Source organism: Pelophylax lessonae, assembly GCF_965119305.1.
Source record: "Pelophylax lessonae genome assembly, chromosome: 3".
In the NCBI taxonomy this organism is placed as follows: domain Eukaryota; kingdom Metazoa; phylum Chordata; class Amphibia; order Anura; family Ranidae; genus Pelophylax; species Pelophylax lessonae.
Window position 1 is genome coordinate 14,063,217 of NC_138770.1, and position 22,728 is coordinate 14,085,944.

The 22,728-nt window shown below is 47.9% G+C and overlaps 4 protein-coding genes across 4 annotated transcripts in view; 1 reads left to right on the top strand and 3 right to left on the bottom strand.

Annotated features, from left to right (window-relative positions):
- LOC309548721 (uncharacterized protein) overlaps positions 1 to 6,882 on the bottom strand; it is a gene marked incomplete at both ends in the record, with an annotated part of 32,085 nt that extends 25,203 nt beyond the window's left edge. The window contains one exon of the mRNA XM_082248677.1: positions 6,859 to 6,882. Within this exon, the coding sequence (XP_082104803.1) occupies positions 6,859 to 6,882 (24 nt within the window). The remainder of the gene's footprint in view (positions 1 to 6,858) is intronic.
- The window catches only part of LOC309550227 (uncharacterized protein), a 1,381,219-nt gene that overhangs the window by 319,968 nt on the left and 1,038,523 nt on the right, over positions 1 to 22,728 (top strand).
- Positions 1 to 22,728, bottom strand: part of LOC309548714 (uncharacterized protein) — a gene marked incomplete at its 3' end in the record, with an annotated part of 357,939 nt that overhangs the window by 262,825 nt on the left and 72,386 nt on the right. The gene's annotated exons all lie outside the window — the stretch shown is intronic.
- LOC309548715 (uncharacterized protein) overlaps positions 1 to 22,728 on the bottom strand; it is a gene marked incomplete at both ends in the record, with an annotated part of 346,981 nt that overhangs the window by 260,818 nt on the left and 63,435 nt on the right. Inside the window, one exon of the mRNA XM_082248671.1 lies at positions 12,634 to 13,645. Coding sequence (XP_082104797.1) covers positions 12,634 to 13,645 — 1,012 coding nt within the window. The remainder of the gene's footprint in view (positions 1 to 12,633; positions 13,646 to 22,728) is intronic.

The window sequence follows — 22,728 nt, forward strand, 5'->3', positions numbered from 1 at the left end:
TGAGCGCCTCAGGTGTAAGACTTCAACCAATATAAATCTGCCCTCCAAAAATACAATTCCTGTCCCCTTACTGCCAAGCAGACCTATTTTATCACTATCATTAATAACTTATCATCCTGTCCATGTCAACCCTCCTCCACCTTCAATTCCTACTTCGTCCTCCACTGCCTTCATCCACTAACTGATCCACTGCCCAGGAGATCGCCAATCACTCCAAAGATAAGATTGATATAATTCGTGATGAGATCTCCGCTGTACAGATATCACTCCATATTCACAGACACAATCAACTCTGCTACTATACACGAGGTTGCTAAACTTTTTTCAACACCCACCTAACCACCTGCTCCCAGTACCCTTGCAAATACTGCGGTCACCCTCTGACTCTATCCTACACTTTTTATCCAACATCTTCAATCACTCCCTCTCTTCTGGCATCACTCGCATACTTAAAAAAGACCTTCATTGGCCCCCACCAATCTTAACAACCTATACCCCATCTCTTTGCTCCCCTTTTCCTCCAAACTTCCTGAATGTCTAGTCTACAACCAACTGAGCGCCAATTTCACTGACAATCTTCTTGATCCCTTTTAATCAGGATTTCATCCTCAACACTCCACAGAAACTGCTCTCCTTAAACTCCCAAATCATCTGCTAATGGCCAAATCCAATGGACACTATTCTGTACTCCTACTTCTGGACCTCTCTGTTGCCTTTGACACAGTAGACCACCCCTCCTTCTTAAAAAAACTCCAATTCTTTGGTCTCCGTGACTGTACTCTTTGCTAGTTCTCATCCTACCTATCCCACCACACCTTCAGAGTCACAACTTTACTTCGTCCTCTCCTCTTCCTTTCTCCATCGGGGTCCCACAAGGTTCTGTTCTTGGACCACCCCTGTTCTCCATCTAAACCTCTTGCCTGGGTGAGCTCATAGCCTTCATGCCTTTCAATACCATTTCTACACTGATAACACCCAAATCTTTGTCTCTACCCCTCAGCTCACTCCATCAGTCTCCTCACATATAACTAATTTTTTTAACGGACATACAGTGGGTATGGAAAGTATTCAGACCCCCTTAAATTTTTCACTCTTTGTTATATTGCAGCCATTTGCTAAAATCATTTAAGTTCATTCTTCTTCCTCATGAATGTACACATAGCACCCCATACTGACAGAAAAACACTGAATTGTTGACATTGTTGCAGATTTATTAAAAAAGAAAAACTGAAATATCACATGGTCCTAAGTATTCAGACCCTTTGCTGTGACACTCATATATTTAACTCAGGTGCTTTCCATTTCTTCTGATCATCCTTGAGATGGTTCTACACCTTCATTTGAGTCCAGCTGTGTTTGATTATACTGATTGGACTTGATTAGGAAAGCCACACACCTGTCTATATAAGACCTTCCAGATCACAATGCATGTCAGAGCAAATGAGAATCATGAGGTCAAAGGAACTGCCTGAAGAGCTCAGAGACAGAATTGTGGCAAGGCACAGATCTGGCCAAGGTTACAAAAAGATTTCTGCTGCACTTAAGGTTCCTAAGAGCACAGTGGCCTCCATAATCCTCAAATGGAAGACGTTTGGGACGACCAGAACCCTTCCTAGAGCTGGCCGTCCGGCCAAACTGAGCTATCGGGGGAGAAGAGCCTTGGTGAGAGAGGTAAAGAAGAACCCAAAGATCACTGTGGCTGAGCTCCAGAGATGCAGTCAGGAGATGGGAGAAAGTTGTAGAAAGTCAACCATCACTGCAGCCCTCCACCAGTCGGGGCTTTATGGCAGAGTGGACCGACGGAAGCCTCTCCTCAGTGTAAGACACATGAAAGCCCGCATGGAGTTTGCTAAAAAACACCTGAAGGACTCCAAGATGGTGAGAAATAAGATTCTCTGGTCTGATGAGACCAAAATAGAACTTTTTGGCCTTAATTCTAAGCGGTATGTGTGGAGAAAACCAGGCACTGCTCATCACCTGTCCAATACAGTCCCAACAGTGAAGCATGGTGGTGGCAGCATCTTGCTGTGGGGGTGTTTTTCAGCTGCAGGGACAGGACGACTGGTTGCAATCGAGGGAAAGATGAATGCGGCCAAGTACAGGGATATCCTGGACAAAAACCTTCTCCAGAGTGCTCTGGACCTCAGACTGGGCCGAAGGTTTACCTTCCAACAAGACAATGACCCTAAGCACACAGCTAAAATAACGAAGGAGTGGCTTCACAACAACTCCGTGACTGTTCTTGAATGGCCCAGCCAGAGCCCTGACTTAAACCCAATTGAGCATCTCTGGAGAGACCTAAAAATGGCTGTCCACCAACGTTTACCATCCAACCTGACAGAACTGGAGAGGATCTGCAAGGAGGAATGGCAGAGGATCCCCAAATCCAGGTGTGAAAGACTTGTTGCATCTTTCCCAAAAAGACTCCTGGCTGTATTAGATCAAAAGGGGGCTTCTACTAAATACTGAGCAAAGGGTCTGAATACTTAGGACCATGTGATATTTCAGTTTTTCTTTTTTAATAAATCTGCAACAATGTCAACAATTCTGTGTTTTTCTGTCAGTATGGGGTGCTATGTGTACATTCATGAGGAAGAAGAATGAACCTAAATGATTTTAGCAAATGGCTGCAATATAACAAAGAGTGAAAAATTTAAGGGGGTCTGAATACTTTCCGTACCCACTGTATAAACATGGATGTCACATAACTTCCTCAAACTCAATCTATTCAAAACTGAGCTCATAATATTTCCTCCCCCATGTGCCCCTGACTTCTGTGTCAAAATCAACTTCTCAACTATCCACTCGTCCCCGCATTTCATGGTGCTAGTTGTAATCCTAGACTCTGAACTATCCTTTCGGCCCCACATCCAATCACTGTCCAAAGCTTGCCTCCTCAACATCTCCAAAATACCCCCCTTTCTAACCAATGACACCATAAAGCTCCTAGTTCCCTCCCAGATCATCTCTTGCCTCAACTATTGCAACTTCCTCCTCATTAGATTACCTTTACATGGGTTACCACCCCACTTAAGTCCATCATGAATGCTGCTGCCAGGGTTATCCACCTTACCAACCACTCAGCATCTGCTACTCTGCCAATCCCTCCACTGGTTTCTATTCAGTGTCCTCCACCCCTCTCTACCAATCCCTCCACTGGTTTCTATTTAGTGTCCTCCACCCCTCTCTGCCAATCCCTCCACTGGTTTCTATTCAGTGTCCTCCACCCCTCTCTGCCAAACCCTCCACTGGCCTCCATTCAGTGTCCCCCAAAGCCATCCACAACTCAGCTCTCAGTTACATCACTAACCTAGTCTCACAATACCAAACAAAACATTCTCTTTGTTCCTCCCAAGACCTCCTGCTCTCTAGCTCCCTCGTTACCTCCTCCCATGCTTGACTCCAGGGATTCTCCTGAGCCTCTCCCATCTTCTGGAACTCCCTATCCCAATTTGTCTTTCTATCTCCTACTCTGTACACTTTTAGATAATCCTTCTCTTCAGAGAAGCCTTTCCTGCCCCACCTAACTGGAGTTTTATTTTCTCCATCAGCTCATCTCCCGCAGTAATTGTCTTTTGTATCCTTTGACCCTCCCTCTTAGATTGTAAGCTCTAATGAGCATTGTAACTGTACTGTCTGCAGTCACGTTGTGCAAACTGTTGGCACAATACAGGGGCGTAACTACAGGGGTTGCAACCGGGCTCCATGCTCCACCTGGATAGGAGGGGTGGTGGGGGCAGCAAGTAGAGAAATCACTGTCCTCCTTTTTCCTGGAAGAGATTGGTTCCTCTGTATGCTGCCCCCGCCACTCCTCCTATCCAGATCACTTGTGTTCTGCTGTCTCTGGGCCCCTGTGTGCTCCCCCCCCCCCCACTGTGCTCCCTCCCCTCTCCTGCCAGCTGCTGCAGGGGATGTGTCACAATAGAGAACCAGGAAGGGGTCGGTAAATATGTATTTACCAGCTCCTTCCTTTTCTGAATGGAGTCATAGTCAGTGACATTGTAAAAAAGTAAAATAAAATGATAAAAAAAATAATACTTTTAAAGTACCAAAAAATAAAAACTACTGACACCAATGGGGGAACTTCCAGGATCACAAAGGTCACACTTGCGACCGGGCCCTGGCATTCCACCACTGTGGGAAGGGCCCCAAGATGGCAGGAAAGGGGCCCACTGCAGAACTTGTGAAAGGGTTCCGCTGCGGGACTGTAATAAAGGGCCCCAGGATCAGTGGGAAGAGCCCTAGGCTTGAAGGGAAGCACCAGGAGTTTCTAGCACCAGGGCCCTGGCACAATATAAATTCTGTATAATAATAATATATGTGTGTATCGTCATCTGCTGGAGATAAAAGAGGTCACAGTGACTATGGAGAAAGAAGATGGACATGACAGGGGGGGGGTTACTGGGTGTAAATAAAAAATAAGATCTTATTACCTCCTCTGCTGCCACTCCCAGCGATGTCTCCACTCCTCCCCACTCACCTCTCACCCGGAAATTCTTTTATATACCTGACATCACTTCCTGTCCGTAGTTGACATCACTTCCTGTCCATACCTGACATCACTTCCTGCCTTCCATAGAGACTTCCTGTCTGGGTAGAAATGAGATCACCACTCTGTGGAGCTCAGAGGAACTGCAGCCCCGAGAAACGTCTCATAGTGGGAACATGTTCTTGTGCTGTGTGTGTATGTACTGTATATCCTTATAGATGGGTCAACTCCAGTGTTGCCAACCCCCTGGAGGGAAATTTACTGGCAGAACGTCCAAAATTTACGGACGGCACACATTTTTTAATGGCAGTGCAAAAATGTACATAAACAGGCTGTTTTCAGTGCTAAACCGTGCAAATATCAATACTTAAACTATAAACATGTAGATAATGCTATTAGCAATGTGTTTAGGTTAAACAAAAGTCAAAAACCATATTTCTCCATTTACATGAAGATCAGATTAATATAACCCAGCCAGCACAGCGTTCCCCCATATATCAGAGTGTGCAGGATTTCCCTTACAGTGTAACTCTGACATAAAGAGGAATGCTGCAGATCTTGATTTAAGGGGGAACTCTGATTTAAGTGGGTGCTCTGGTGACCAGAAACCACCTTATATCAGAGTCCACTGCATTCCCCTTTACATCAGAATTCCCTTTTACATCAGGGTCTGCAGAGTTCCCCCTTCACACTGTAAGGGGAGAATCCTACAGACTCTGATATAGAGAGGAATATCAAGAACTCTGATGGGGGGGGGGGGAACTCTGGTGACCAGAGACCACCTTCCACAGATTAATTACACTAAGGTAAGGGGGGGGGATTCCCTGCTATAAGGGGGAAACCTTTATATCATTTCCCCCTTACATTATTGTATTCACCTAGCCCTTACATCAGTGACCCCCCCCCCCCCTTAGACTGGCCTGGCAGCGCTGTCACTTACCTGAGGGTGGTCAGAGGCTGCGGAAATGATACGGGAGGTGGTCAGATGCTGTGGACATCATACAGGATGGAGCTGGTTAGAGGCTGCGAACATGATACCGGAGGAGGTCAGAGACTGCGGACACCCCCCATTCCCCCCCAACAGTAGTGTCCTAATCTGCCCCCCTTCACCCTCCACATCAGTGTCCACCTCTGCCACCTTTTACATCACCCTCCCACAGCAGAGTCCTCCTCTGCCCACCTTCATATACCCTCTACAGCACTGTCCTTCTGTGCCCCCTTCAGCCCCCATAGTACTGTCCTTCTGTCCCCATAGTACTTTCCTTCTGTGTCCCCTTCAGCCCCCATAGTACTGTCCTTCTGTGTCCCCTTCTGTCCCCATAGTACTTTCCTTCTGTGCCCCCTTCAGCCCCCATAGTACTGTCCTTCTGTCCCCATAGTACTTTCCTTCTGTGTCCCCTTCAGCCCCCATAGTACTGTCCTTCTGTGTCCCCTTCTGTCCCCATAGTACTTTCCTTCTGTGTCCCCTTCAGCCCCCATCGTACTGTCCTTCTGTGCCCCCTTCAGCCCCCATAGTACTGTCCTTCTGTGTCCCCTTCAGCCCCCATAGTACTGTCCTTCTGTGTCCCCTTCAGCCCCCATAGTACTGTCCTTCTGTGTCCCCTTCAGCCCCCATAGTACTGTCCTTCTGTGTCCTCTTCAGCCCCCATAGTACTGTCCTTCTGTGTCCTCTTCAGCCCCCATAGTACTGTCCTTCTGTGTCCTCTTCAGCCCCCATAGTACTGTCCTTCTGTGTCCTCTTCAGCCCCCATAGTACTTTCCTTCTGTGTCCCCTTCAGCCCCCATAGTACTGTCCTTCTGTGTCCCCTTCTGTCCCCATAGTACTTTCCTTCTGTGCCCCCTTCAGCCCCCATAGTACTGTCCTTCTGTCCCCATAGTACTTTTCTTCTGTGTCCCCTTCAGCCCCCATAGTACTTTCCTTCTGTGTCCCCTTCAGCCCCCATAGTACTGTCCTTCTGTGTCCCCTTCAGCCCCCATAGTACTGTCCTTCTGTGTCCCCCTTCAGCCCCCATAGTACTTTCCTTCTGTGTCCCCTTCAGCCTCCATAGTACTTTCCTTCTGTGTCCCCTTCAGCCCCCATAGTACTGTCCTTCTGTGTCCCCTTCAGCCTCCATAGTACTTTCCTTCTGTGTCCCCTTCAGCCCCCACAGCACTGTTGTCCAATATGCTTGTTGTGACTGACAGTCTTGGTAACACACCTGCCTTGACATCAATCACAACAAGCATATTGGAGAAAGACAAATCTTTTGACAGCAGCAACCGTGTATAAGGACTTTGTCACTGATCAGCAGCTGAACTGTTGGTGCAAGTTCCACCTGTTCTGGTGGTCAATTACCTGAACTGTTCTATCCGCTATCATGGTCAATTACCTGAACTGTTCTATCCGCTATCATGGTCAAGTACCTGAATTGTTCTGATAGTGAAGTTTCTGAACTGTTTTATCTGCTCTGATGATCAAGTGCCTGAATGATCTGTAAAGTTCCACCTACCATGGTGGTTATGTACCTGCACGTTTATGACTTGTGGGCTGCAATAGTCCGGAAGATATGGACTTTGTATTCTACAGTTCTTTCATTTCTACTACATTGCGATTGTTGTGCTGCAGCTGCGACCTGATCACCGGATGTCTAAGACTCTGCTGTCCATCACCAGGTTTGGAGGACTTTGACAAGTTTCTACGCTTTTAAACTCTTGAAAAGGAAAGGTTGACGCAGTGGCGTCGGCAGGGGTGGGGGCTGACCGGGGCTATAGCCCCGAGTGTGCTCCCCAAAGGCCCCGGGTCTCCTGTTGCTCATTAAAAATGATTAGCCCCAAGTCCCAAGGCCTGGGTTTGGCCGGGAACTCGGGGCTACGTATCAGCATTGTAACATTAAAGCACAGCGATTCGGGGGGGGGGGGGGGCAGCTGCAAGGAGAGTGATTGCAGCTGTTAAGTTTTAGCATTGATGTCGGGTGTGGTTGGGGCCATATGCGGGGCTCGGCCCCCTTGTTCCGTGCTTGGAGAAACAGAAGCTGGCTGGGGAGGAAGGTGGCAGGGGGCGGGACCAATTGTAACTGCTGTATGTGCACACACAGCTTCCCCTCCTCCCCCAGCATTCAGAGCTTTCATCCTCCGCACCTGAAATTGGCTCCACCCATCTCCCTGCCATCAGAGAAACTGACTGAAGCTGGCCGGGGCAGGAAGGATTCAGCCGCAGGATGGATGGTGTCAGCGCCGGTTCCTGGACTTGGTAACTGTTACTGGCTCTGCCCCCTCCCCCACTACTACCCCCCTCTCTCTCACTACCCCCTCCCCCTCTCTCACTACTACCCCCCTTCCTCACTACCACCCCTCCCTCTCACTACCCCCCCTCTCCCACTATTACCCCCACCACCCCCCCTCTCACTACTTCCCCCTCCCCCTCACTACCCCCTCTCTCACTACTTCCCCCCTCCCTCACTACTACCCTCCTCTCCCCTCTCTCTCACTACTCCCCCTCTCTCACTACTTCCCCCCTCTTTCACTACTACCCCCCTCTCTTTCACTACTACCCCCCTCTCTCTCACTACTTCCCCCTCCCTCACTACTTCCCCCCTCCCCCTCACTACTTCCCCCCTCCCCCTCTCTCACTACTACCCCCCTCCCTCACTACCACCCCTCCTCCTGTCTCTCACTACCCCCCTCTCTCACTACTACCCCCCTCCCTACCCTCCCCCACTACTACCCCCTCCCCCTCTACTTCCCCCCTCCCTCACAACCACCCCCTCTCTCTCACTACTCCCCCCCCTCTCTCACTAATACCCCCTCCCCCTCACTACTACCCCCCTCCATCTCACTACTTCCCCTTCTCCCACTCTCTCACTACCCTCTCTCTCTCTCTCTCCCTATCCCTCTCTCTCCTTCCCCCCTCTCTCTCTCTCCCTCTCTATCTCCTTCTATCCCTCTCTCCTTCTATCCCTCTCTATCTCCTTCTATCCCTCTCTCTCTCCTTCTATCCCCCTCTCTCTCCTATCCCTCTTTCTCTCCTTCTATCCCCCTCTCTCTCCATCCCTCTCTCTCTCTCCTTCTATCCCCCCCTCTCTCTCTTCTATCCCTCTCTCTCTCCTTCTATCACTCTCTTTCTATCCCTCTCCCCTTCTATCCCTCTCTCTCCTTCTATCCCTCTCTCTCTCCTATCCCCCTCTCTCTCTTCTTCTATCCCCCTCTCTCTCTATCCCTCTCTCAATTGTAACTGCTGTATGTGCACACACAGCTTCCCCTCCTCCCCCAGCATTCAGAGCTTTCATCCTCCGCGCCTGAAATTGGCTCCACCCACCTCCCTGCCATCAGAGAAACTGACTGAAGCTGGCCGGGGCAGGAAGGATTCAGCCGCGGGATGGATGGATGGTGTCAGCGCTGGTTCCTGGACTTGGTAAGTGTTACTGGCTCTGCCCCCCTCCCCCCTCTCTCTCACTACTTCCCCCTCCCCCTCTCTCACTACTACCCCCTTCCCTCACTACCATCCCCCTCCCCCTCACTACCCCCCCTCTATCACTACTACCCCCCTCCCCCTCTCTCACTACCCCCCTCTCTCTCTCTCACTACTTCCCCCTCCCTCACTACCACCCCCTCCCCTTATCCCTCTCTCTCCTTCTATCCCTCCCTCTATCTTCTTCTATCCCTCTCTCTCCTTCTAGCCCTCTCTCCCTCTCCTTCCATCCATCTCTCTTCTTCCATCCCTCCCTCTCCTTCTATCCCTCCCTCTCTCTCTCCTTCTATCCCTTCCTCTCTCTCCTTCTATCCCTTCCTCTCTCCTTCTATCACTCTTCCTCCAATCCCTCTTCCTCCTATCCCTCTCTCACCTATCTCTCCCTCTATCTCCTTCTCTCTCCCTCTTTCTCCTATCCCTCTCTCTCACTCCCTCTCCCCCCTCTATCCCTGTAGCTCTATCTATCCCTCTCTCTTCTATCACTCTCTCCCTCTCCTTCTAGCCCTCTCTCTCCTTCTATCCCCCTCTATCCCTCTCTCTCCTATCCCCCTCTCTCCTTCTAGCCCCCTCTCTCCTTCTATCCCCTCTATCCCTTTCTCACACTCTCTCTATCCCTGTATCTCTCTCTATCCCTCTCTCTCCTTCTATCCCTCTCTCCTTATACCCCCTCTCTCCTTCTATCCCTCTCTCTCCTATCCCTCTCTCTCCTTCTATCCCTCTCTCTTTATCCCCCTCTCCCTCCCTGAATATTCTGATTCTATTCTTCCAGAAGCACATTTGTGAGGTCAGGGCTTCTCATCCAACATCTGTGCCTGTTATAGCTGTGAAGGGTGAGTAATTTTATGGTGGGGCATTGGGCAGGAAAGGGGCGGGGTTATCAAATTTACCTTCGGGCTGCAGCCCCTGGTCTTTTTACCACCTAGCAACGCCCCTGGGTTGATGTTTATACCCACTCCTGTGCTTTCAAAATTAAAAGTTTACTGTTGTCCTGTTAGTCCAACATTTCGTTTTTCTATTTTTTCTATTCTGGATATTTTTCAGCCCTAACATAGCCGAATAAGATTTTCTGAGTTGGTCATTCAGACAGGGAAAGGGAAGTAGGAATCTACACTTTAGATTAGATATATTTTAGATTTTTTCATTTAGACCCCATTCACACTGGGGGCGACTTGTCAGGCGACCTGGTCGCCTGACAAGTCGCCGTGGGTCGCCTGCCATAGAGTAGCACAGGACCCGTTCTAATAGGAGCAACACAAGTCGCTCCGACTTAGAAAAAGGGTCCTGTTCTACTTTGGGGCAACCTGGAGCGACCTGCATTGACTTCAATGATATGAAGTCCGTACATGCCGCTCCGAGGTCGCGGTGCGAGCTGTGCACCGTGACTTCACAGGTCGCCCCGGGAAGTCGGGTCGCCTGTATGTGAACCGGCTCTTAAGGTAAACTGGGTGGGGAATAGAACCGATGAAAAGTAAACAATTATTTATTTTAAATCAGATTAAAAATAAAACACAGCTAAAGGTGGGTCTTCTGAACAATTGAACTACGGACATTGAGTAAACAGGTGCTAATGAATGAGATGGAAATAGAACAAATGGGTGTAGCATTGACTGGGCTGTGTGAATCTGCTACTGACTATAAATACTGCACATAAATACATAACACCAATTTTTTTAAATCCCTTATCATCATAAGATAATGCAGAAACACATAGACAGGAGGTTGCAATTTTGCAGGAATAAGCCAGATTTATAGCCAAAGAGGGTTCCTAAATTAATTTAAGGCTAGAGATCAAGTGGCAGCGGGGTTTGAATCAATTATCCCCACAATTACCATTAACAAAAAATGTAGACTTGATAAATTATATCTACTACATTAACAAATCGCTTTTGGTTGTAGTAGTTTTTATTATAGTATTGTATGCACTCTTCAAGCTTATTGTGGCATGTATTGCCAGGTGTGCAGCCCCTTCCCAACATGTCTGCAAAACAGAAATAGTTTGAATGAAGGGGATAGACGAGGAACAAAATTATGAAATCATGTATAGGATTTAAAAAGAGGGGATTGATAGAATATTATGAACCAAGGGTGCACCATCTTAAGTTTTCAGCATCCATTTTATAGTTTCAGCACATATTTCACAGCTTCTCATGTTTGGAAAATCATGAGCTTGCATAAATTCATACCCACGCATTCCCATGCACTAGAATGTTTCAATTTCTGATAAATACGTTCATAGCTCTTTTATTATCTAAATCTCGTCTTTTTAGTCACATACTAGATGTATTGTTCTTTTGAAAAGTCTTCATGAGTGTGACCTATACTGCAATCATACTGTTTTGTTATATATACTGTGTTGAATAAATTATACGTCAGATTGTTCTGAGCAACCATACACTGTCTGTGTTATGTTAATCAGAGTGATCTCCAGGCCAGCTGAGACTGAGGGGTCAAACCTGGTCAGGTCATCAAGTCTACATACCCTTAGAAGTGACCACAAGCCAACACCGGGCAATGCCCGCATTCTTTTCTTTACATTCATCTGTCAGTGAGGAAGCCCGCTGACAGCTGATGAGTCATGGTTGTTAAGGATGCAGGCGGCCGGCTTCCTGGCTTGCTACTTAACCAGCTATTTATTCACACAGAATTTGCATTGGTCGATCATGTTTCGTCTGATCCGAATTCTAATCATTCTGAAAAGTTGGAATCCATTCGAAAATGAATAAAAAAAACAAATTTTAACAGATTTCAACTAAATTGATTACTATTTCATTTGGAGATTTGGATGCATCCGAATCTAGGAATAAGCAAACATTTGTCCGAATTTGTATTTGTACCGAAACAAATTTTGCGTGTCTAACACTTAATGGCCACTTAAAGGCAATGCAAATGGCTGTCGATGGCAGGGCCCACTCTCCAGGCATGGATCCTCTACATATGTGTGCCATAACACCACCCCGCTGATAGCTGGGGACTCAATGACCACTCGGGACATCCTGGAAGACTTCTGGAAACCAAAGGAAGCTCCAGACATCCCGCACAGCTGCCCAGCACCAGACCCGCCCACCAATACTTCTAATAGGTAGGAAAACTTCATGCAAAAATGGCCCTATAAGTGAGGAGGACAAAAAAGGAACGCAACCATTGGCTTATCCTGAACATTTAAGGGGGTGGGGTCTTATGGGTGAGGAACAAGGGCGGGGCTACCCAAACATATCCTGCCATGGACATCTGTCAGGAAAGCACATTATGGTCACTAGATGGAACTGACCATTATAGGAAATCCCAATTCACCATGACTGGAGGAATGCGGGTCACATTTCATCAACACATTTATAACAACCAGATCTGTAAGTGTTTGTGAAATCTTCCCACACAAAATGTACTCAGCCAATGAAAGGTAATGACTCCATTTTTATTTTTCTCCTGCTATCAATGGCCAACACGGGACAACACTTCATCCATGCCTTTGGTGATCTCTGATCTCCTTATGAAGTGTTTCTTACATGATGAAAATCAGCCATGGAGTATATCTGAGGTGTATATCAGGGTGTGCTTCTTCCCCACATGTCCACCAACATTCATATAGAAGACATTTCCCACACTCAAGGCACTAATACACCTCGAGGGTTGTGTGGGACCCCTGATGTACAGGAAGGCAGGACTTCAGTGAGGAACATTTCTCTCAAGAATATGGCTTCTCCCCCGTGTGAGATCTCTGATGTCTGTAAAGGTGGGACTTGTGTGCAAAACATTTCCCGCACTCAGGACAGGAATACGGCTTCTCCCCTGTGTGAGATCTCTGATGTCTGTAAAGATGGTGCTTCTGTGCAAAACATTTTCCGCACTCAGGACAGGAATATGACTTCTCAGCAGTGTGCAATCTCTGATGCATGGAAAAACTGGACTTCAATGAAAAACATTTCCCGCACTCAGGACAGGAATATGGCTTCACACCAGTGTGAAATCTCTGATGTGTGGAAAGAGTTGACTTCTCTGAAAAACATTTCCCGCACTCAGAACAGGAATATGGCTTCTCACCAGTGTGCAATCTCTGATGTGTGGAAAGAGTGGATTTCCATGAAAAACATTTCCCGCACTCAGAACAGGAATATGGCTTCTCACCAGTGTGCAATCTCTGATGTGTGGAAAGAGTGGACTTCTCTGAAAAACATTTCCCGCACTCAGAACAGGAATACGGCTTCTCACCGGTGTGCAATCTCTGATGTGTGGAAAGAACGATCTTATGCGAAAAACATTTCCCGCACTCAGGACAGGAATACGGCTTCTCACCAGTGTGCGATCTCTGATGCACGGAAAGAGTGGACTTATCTGAAAAACATTTCCCGCACTCAGGACAGGAATACGGCTTCTCACCAGTGTGCGATCTCTGATGCACGGAAAGAGTGGAATTCTCTGAAAAACATTTCCCGCACTCAGGACAGGAATACGGCTTCTCCCCGGTGTGAGATCTCTGATGTTTGTAAAGAGAGGACATCTGTGCAAAACATTTCCCACACTCAGCACAGGAATACGGCTTCTCACCAGTGTGCAATCTTTGATGATTGGAAAGAGTGGACTTCTCTGAAAAACATTTCCTGCACTCAGAACAGGAATATGGCTTTTCCCCCGTGTGAAATCTCTGATGTCTGGAAAAAGTGGATTTCCATGAAAAACATTTCCCGCACTCAGGACAGGTATATGGCTTCTCACTGGTGTGAGATCTTTTATGCACATTAAGCCTGCATTTAAAAGGGAAACACTTCCCACACTCAGTACAGGAGAACCTATTATCTTTTGGAAGGACGACACTGTCCCTCAGAGTCTGAGGTTCCTCAGGATAAGAGGAATACGATGGTCTGGCACTGTCCCTCACAGTCTGAGGTTCCTCAGGAGAAGAGGAATACGATGGTCCGGCACTGTCCCTCACAGTCTGAGGTTCCCCAGGATAAGAGGAATACGATGGTTCATCTACACTGCGTGGTCCCGGATGGACATTTGTGGTAGCCGGGTTTTCTCCTGGACTATACTGTGTGATGTCCTCATCTTCTACTTTACAGTCTGGAGACAAAGTGAGACAATCCTCTGAGGTTTTCCTCATCTCCCGTCCATCTACTAAAATAGAAATACAAAGATCATTACTAGACATCAGCAGATTGGTTCCCCTAAACCAGGACTCCGCCCACATCAGGCAGCTTTGTCTCTGAGGATCTTACAATTCCCCCCTCAAGGTAACTAGTAAATGGGTCCTCTGATCTCCTACCAGTTCATTTCTTTATTCATGGACCTTAGTCAGAGAGTGAGGAAACAACGAGAACTGTCTTTTATAGGAGTGACAGTGATGAGGGGATTATAGGACGAGTGTCCCCTCCCCCTCTATCACTCATTGCCATCTTCCCAACACAAGAAGTCCCGCACTTCCTTATTTAGTCCATGATTTAGTCATGAATAACAGCGGTCAGAGAGTGAGGATGGGGGGAGAACAACCAAGATGAAGACTGGAATGATCCTGAAGACCACCATCATTGGGTTACTGACTCCTCCCTCATTATCACTTTCTGTTTAAGGTTCCAAAGTTGGAGGATGTTATCACATTATTATTACCATGTAAAAGTCTGTCCTCCAATCAGATCATCAGATATAAAATGTCCAGCTGGTAGGAAATGGGTGTAACAAAAGAGAATCCATATTATGTGTATATATATATAGCAGTAGGTAGAGGGAAGAGAGCAGAAGTCAGGAGTATGTAATGTACAACATAGAATTTATAGTGTAAGGGTCAAGAGTATGTAATGTACAGCATAGAGTATATAGTGCAGGGGTCAGGAGTAGTGTTGAGCGAACACGGACTGTATTATTCGTGTTCGTACCGAATAATTGGATTTTTTTTACCCGAACACGGACACGAACACTTTACTGTATATTCGGGTAAAAATCCGTGTTTGGTCGTTTTATTTCCGGGTTTTGCATGCTTTGGCGCGCTTTTCATGGCGGGCTTTCAACAGCCAATCAACAAGCGTTTAACTGGTGTGCCTAAGCCATCCCAGCCATGCCTGCAAATGTATCAGTAGCTGTGATTGGCCGTCTGAAGCATGTGACCAAGTCTTTATAAGTTCGAGGCAGCACCGCTGCGGCGTCATTCTGCTGTTTAGATCAGGGAGAGAGCACACATCAACGTGCTGGCTGCTGATTAGGGACAGACAGGCAGGCAAAACTCATTTGTGTCTGCATAGAATTGAGGGACAGGTCGGAGTGAATTAGGCAGGGGTTGTAGGCATTTTAGGGAGAGAGTCTGCTGATTTTAGGGACAGTGCGTTCTACAAACTACAATCGATATTGCTGTGTGGGGTGGGGTTTGCAGTCACCCGATCTACGATCTTATAAATCCTGTTAGGGAGAGAGTCTGCTGATTTTTAGGGAAAGTGTGTTCTACAAACTACAATCGATATTGCTGTGTGGGGTGGGGTTTGCAGTCACCCGATCTACGATCTTATCAATCCTGTTAGGGATAGAGTCTGCTGATTTTTAGGGAAAGTGTGTTCTACAAACTACAATCGATATTGCTGTGTGGTGTGGGATAGGAGATAGGCAGGTGTCAGTGGTCCACATCCATTTTGCTGTGTGTGGGCTGCAGTGAACACAATCTTTTTTTGGGGTGCAGTGAACACAATCTTTTTGGGGTGCAGTGAAAGCAATCTTTTTGGGGTACAGTGAACACAATCTTTTTGGGGTACAGTGAACACAATCTTTTTTGCCCACTGAGGAGGAGGGAGAAAAGTATTTTTCTATCAGGCACTGTGTGCAGCCTTTTTCCTTCAGCTGTGCTGTGCTGAGTGACTGGTCATACACTGCTGTGTTCAGTTCACATGTGCTAATATTGAGTGGTTTCAAAAATCATACACTTTTTTTCTATTCCACTATTCAATATACAGCCTTGGGTTAAAAAAAATTAAGTTGTGGCCTGCAGCAGAGCTGAATGATATTTGGGGTTTTTGGGGTTCATCTCATACTTCTAAAAAGATTTGAGGGTGCTGCCTGTTCCATACTCCCCCTACTCCTCATCCAGCCTTTTAGGGGTACAAACAATAGTAATTGGGGCCTAGTGTGGTTGTGTACGTGTGATATACATACACTTTTTTTGATCATATTTTCTATTCCGCTATTTAATCAAAAACCTTTGGGGATCAGTTAAATTGGGGGATAGTCTGTGTTGGTACGTGTGAGAGAGATCCACCTTTCCAAGTTTTTGGGGTTCATCTCATACTTCTGAAGATTTGAGGGTGCTGCCTGTTCCATACTCCCCCTACTCCTCATCCAGCCTTTTAGGGGTACAAACAATAGTAATTGGGGCCTAGTGTGGTTGTGTACGTGTGATATACATACACTTTTTTTGATCATATTTTCTATTCCGCTATTTAATCAAAACCTTTGGGTATAAACAATTAAATTGCGGGATAGTCTGTATTGGTACGTGTGAGATACACCTTTTTAAAATTTTTTGGCGCATCTCCTTCTACCACCGAGGATTGCAGGGCGCTTCAGTTTGCCTCCTGTTCTCAACTCCTCCTACTCCTCTTCCTCATCCTGCCTTTAGGGTACAAAAAATTGTAATCGGGGCCTAGTTGGTGTTTGTACGTGTGAGATACACCATTTTGTAAAATTTGTCCTATTCCGCTATTCAATATACACCCTGTTTGAGTGTAAAAAATTAAATTGCGGGATAGTCTGTATCGGTACATGTGAGATACACCTTTTTAAATTTGTTTGGCGCATCTCCTTCCACCGCCAAGGATTGCAGGGCACTTCAGTTTGCCTCCTGTTCCCAACTCCTCCTACTCCTCTTCCTCATCCTCCCTTTAGGGTACAAAAAATTTGAATCGGGGCCTAGTCTGTGTTTGTACGTGTGAGATACACCGTTTTTTTATCCTTTTTCCTATTCCGCTATTCAATTTACACCCTTTTGGGGTAAAAAACATTAAATTGCGGCATAGTTAGCATATTTGACTGTGAGATACACCCGTGCGATACTGTTGTTGTTTTGTTCCGCTATTCAATAAACACCTTTCTAGGGCAAGATCAAAAATTACAGAAATATGAGAAGACCGTCAAATAGGGGCCGTGGCCTGGGTCGTGGTGCTGCTGGTAGAGCTCCTGTTGCAAGGAGAGGACGTGGTCGATCTGTGCCAGCTACACGCACAAGTGAAACACCTTCCACAAGTGTGAGTAGGCGACAGAACCTGCATCAGTATTTGGTAGGGCATAATGCGCCTCTAGACGTGATGAGGCTTGAAGAAGTACAGGCGATAGTAGATTGGGTTGCTGACAGTGCCTCCAGTTCCTTCACATTGTCTCCCACCCAGTCTACTGCAGAAAGGTCAGAGTTGGCACCTGCAGCCAATGTCCAACCGTCTTTCACCACACCCCCTTGGAAATCAGGCAAGCAGTCTGAGCCCCAATCCATACAGCAGTCTCTTCTTCTTTTTGAGGACTCTGTCAGCAGGGTTTCCCAGGGCCATCCACCTAGCCCTGCCCCAGAAGTTGAAGAGATTGAGTTCAGCGATGCCCAACCAATTTGGGCGATGATGGAAGAGGATGTGGCACAGGATGAGGAGGAGGAGGAGGAGGATGAGGAGGTAACATTTCCAAGGCTTTCAGGGCAGTCATTCGCAAGGGGCTCCGAGGGTGGGTTCCTGCACACACAAACGCCAGAGACACAATTGTCCAGCAGGGGCACAGTTCTGGAGGATGAGGAGGATGAGGAGCTGGAGGAGGAGATGGAACCATGTTCACAGCAGGGTGGCACCCAGGCCAGCTCATGGCCATCACTGGTGCGTGGCTGGGGGGATACAGAGGACACGGACGATACACCTCCCACAGAGGACAGCCTTTCGTTGCCTCTGGGCAGCCTGGCACACATGAGCGATTACATGCTGCAGTGTCTCCACAACGACCACCGAGTTGCCCACATTCTAACTTGTGCTGATTACTGGGTGGCCACGCTGCTGGATCCCCGTTACAAGGACAACGTACCGTCCTTAATTCACTCACTGGAGCGCGATCGCAAGATGCGCGAGTACAAGCGCACGCTGGTAGACGCAATGCTGCTGGCATTCCCACCTGACAGCGGGGCCACAGTGGAAGCACAAGGTGGAGGAGGAGGAGGAGGAAGAGGTCGCCAACGCAACCAGGGCACCGCCAGCACCTCAGAAGGCAGGGTTAGCATGGCCGAAATGTGGAAAAGCTTTGTCAGCACGCCACAACAAACAGCAGCACCAGCAGCTCATATGGAACGTCTTAGCAGGAGGCAGCATTTCACCAACATGATGGAGCAGTATGTGTGCACACGCCTAGACGTACTGAATGAGGGGTCTGCCCCCTTCAACTTCTGGGTCTCCAAGTTGGGCACATGGCCTGAGCTTGCTCTTTATGCCTTGGAGGTGCTGGCGTGCCCTGCAGCCAGTGTATTATCTGAACGGGTATTTAGCACGGCTGGGGGCGTTATCACAGACAAGCGCAGCCGCTTTTCCAGAGACAATGTGGACAAGCTCACGTTCATTAAAATGAACCAGGCATGGATCCCACGGGACTTTTCCGTACCTTGTGCAGAATAGCGATGGATACCGACCTTACCCAGCCATTGTTCCATTTTTGCTCTCTCACTCTTTTGGGGTGTACCCTCATTTAAAATTTGTGAAAAGAAGCAGTGTTGGCTACCTCGTCCTCCTCAGGGCCAGATTAATGTAGGGGCTATTGGAGCTGTAGCTCCAGGCCCCTACCTTTTATATAGGCCCCGGGTTGGCCATATTCACTGTTACCGCTCTTCTGTCACTTGTAAACACAGAAGTCTGGCTTCTATGCTCGCTTCCCCAGGCAGCTCCCTCAGAACCTCCCCACACAGCACGAAGGCCGGACAAGGAGGGACAGTTGCTGATGCATGGATGTGTTTATGGGCTTCAGAGAAAGCATCCCATGTGGAATTAGGCATGCATGGCTGCACCCTTCCTCCTCTGGGTGCATGCCAAGGCACGGCCCTTAAGGCCCTTCAAAATCCTCAGCACCAAGACCATGATGCTCTTAATCCGGCCCTGGTCCTCCTCCACCGCCGCTTCCACCTACACCGCCCATAGGTGTGCGCAGCCTATTGCATTAGGGTGTGCACCCCAAAGTTGAAATACACATGCATGTGTTTGCCTACATGTACATGGCCCCGATACATTACTCTCCCTGCTGGCAAAGAGAAATAGAGCAGAGCAGGTCCGAGGGAGATCTTTCCCATCTCCTCACTGGCAAACAGAGCGATAATGCTATGTGCCCTAGGTGATTAGGGTGTGCCCAGGTACACCCGGCACACCCTGTGCACACGCCTATGACACCGCCACATCCACCACCACCTCAACTTCCCTCCTACTCCATATGGGCCTCGTCCTTCAGAGATGAAGAACATTGTTTTATTTTTCTGTTTTTTTTTGTTGTTTTAAGTTATTTCCCTATCCACATTTGTTTGCAGAGCACTTGTCATGCTCTTAAATACGATTTGCTGCCATTTGCAGCACTCTAGCCCTTTCCTTTGGTGTTTTAGAGCCATTTTAGTGCCTGAAAGTTCGGGTCCCCATTGACTTCAATGGGGTTCGGTGTCCGGGAAAAGTTCGGCAAAAGTCTGGGACACGGACCCGGACTTTTTCATAAAATTCGGCCGAACCTGCCGAACACGGACATCCAGGTGTCCGCTCAACTCTAGTCAGGAGTATGTAATGTACAACATAGAATTTATAGTGCAGGGGTCAGGAGTATGTAATGTACAGCATAGAGTATATAGTGCAGGGGTCAGGAGTATGTAATGTACAGCATAGAGTATATAGTGCAGGGGTCAGGAGTATGTAATGTACAACATACAGTATATAGTGCAGGGGTCAGGAGTATGTAATGTACAACATAGAGTATATAGTGCAGGGGTCAAGAGTCAAAATATTTGTGTTCAATAATCAGTTGCAGAGGTCCCACACCGCTGCCTCCCATCTCCTGAGACTGCACTCAGTGACTTGGGTGTGAGACTATACAGACATATCCCTCCACCCGGCACAGCCAGCAAATAACAGAGCAAGTAACCCCAGGAGAATTGTTCTGTCTAGACCCGGGCATGGGGCAGAAGACCCAAGGTACATACCCCAGGTGTCTAGGTCTAGCATCACCTATGGTGAATATCAACATTTTGCTGCCAGCTGAACCCCAGAATCTCCATAAATCCAGTCTAGAGACATAAATTGTGTCTGCAGCACAGAGAAGGAAGATTATCCGAGAGAAATACAGGAATACAGGACAGGGAACACAGCTCAGGAAAGTGACCAGGGGATTACAGGCTGATATCACCCAGTCCCCGCCCTACCCTGGACCAATCAGTGAGCAGTATGGGTGGAGGAATGTATTTAGTGTTAATGACCCACCTGTGCTGATCTCTGTAGGAGTGTCCTCCTCTATAAATGCCCCAGTTATTCCATCCTCCTCCATAGACTGCTGATCATCCCTCACATATCTCTCTTCTTCTTCTGCTTTAATCTCAAATTCTATATCGATTGGATCTCCACTCTAAACCAAGAAAATGAGAGAGAATATCATCTGGAAGATAAAAGCTTTAATATTGGGATATTATATATAAAAAAAAAAAAAAAAAAAAAAAATCATCCTCTCCAGAAGTCCATGTTCTAGATACTCCATCGCACCAACCTTGTAACATTGAGGGATGGTGTGACCTTCCTGTGTGGAATCCCGGGAATACAGAGGACGGGGACATCTCTCTGGTGGGTTTCTGTAGCTGGATGACTCCTCCATGGAGTCCTGGTACAGATCTTTGCGTTCCTTTAGAAACTCTGACTCCTTCAACACCCCATCCTCATCATCCTCCTCTTTTATCTCTTCTTTAACCTCAACTTTAGAATCTCTCAGGTTTCCACTCTGAATATATAATAAAAATGACATCAATGGTAACAATGCAGATAATGTACAGATCCTAATGATACTATCAGTGATTGTTCCTCATCTACCTGATGATGGTGAGGGATGGTGTGACCTTCCTGTGTGGAATCCCGGGAATACAGAGGACGGGGACATCTCTCTGGTGGGTTCCCATTACTGGATCCATCTGTAGGAAACACACACACTGACTGAATACATTGTTTCTATGTGTTTATCAGATAATGGGGGATCTAGGTGGAGCCTCCGTACTGCTCTCTCCTTTACAATAAAGTCTCCTCTTACCCAGTGATGTGAGGGGCGGCTGATTCTCCATCATGATGTCCTTCCCAGCACCGCTCACCATCTCTTTGGTGACTTCTTAAATCCTCTTTTTTTTCCTCTATTCTATCAGGGAGGGAGGTGGAGGGAATGTTATGGTCATATGATCTCCAGACTTCACAGGAGGAAAACTCTAGATTTGAACACAAATAGTAAAATTAAATGACATTCCCAGAATCCTCCTCACCTCACTGGTCAGGTCTCTTTTTATTTAAACCCCACTTCATGCTGAGGTTTCTGATATTACATACAATGCAGGTCCAACAGCCCTACTTTGAAAGTAACAAGGCCTTGGGTTCAGCCCACATCCTAAGAGCACCAGAAATAAAGAGTCTGATTGGAGGGATATTGGGAGGAGGAGCTGTGTGGTCAGTCATGTCATAGCAGTGGGGGAATTACCAGGGTTGCAGCAGTCGCAGTTGCGATGGAGCCCTGGTGTTCCGCCACTGTAGGGGGGCCCGCCCCTGCTCGGGAGACAGTACACTGGTCATTAATGTGCACTCTCACAGGCACACAGTCCCACCCTGCCCATCCTCTCTGCCAGCCCATCGAGTTCAGTAGGGTAGGGAGATGCAATGTCGGGAGACTGAAAGAGAAAATAAGCTGACTTGGGCTGTGCCAGTAGAGTGAAGGGAGAGGAGCTCTCCACCGTGTGAGGAGAGCCCACGATGGAATAGGAGTTACTGGAGACACAGGAAGAAAGCCAAAGATACAATGAGACCTAGCAAAGAGGAGGGACCGAGTGATCTGCAAGGGAGTGACACTGATCCCATCCCTCAATAGCAGCACTGCCACTTATTCCCCCCTCCCCCACACCACTGCTGCCACTGATCCCCCCCCCACATCAGCATCACTGCTGCCCCTGTTCCCCCCCCCACACACAAACCAGCACCACTGCTGCCACTAATCCCCCCTCCACACCAGCACCACTGCCACTGACTCACCCCCACACCAGCACCACTGCTGCCACTAACCCCACCCCCCCACACACACACACACCAGCAGCACTACTGCCACTGATCCCCTCCACACCATCACCACTGCTGCCACGGAGTCCATCCCCTCCACCATTACTACCACTCTTCCCATTCCACCCCCCCCCAACCTCCACCCTTACCACTGATCCCATGCTCCCCTCACCACTGCCACTCATCCCACCACCACTTATCTCACTCCATCCCATCCCCCCACCACCCCTGCCACTCATCCCATCCCCTCCACCATTGCTGCCACTCATCCCATTTTATCCCACCACCGCTTCCAATCATCCTATCCCACCACCAATGTTTCCAATCATCCCATCTCACCACCACTGCCAATTATCCCATTCCATCCCCCCCTCCACCACAGCTACCAATCATCCCATCCCCCACCACCACAGCTGCCACTGATCCCATCCCCACCCAACCACCACTGCCAATTATCCCATTCCACCCCCCCCCCCCCCCTCTACCACAGCTGCCAATCATCCCATCCCATCCCCCCACCACCACAGCTGCCACTGATC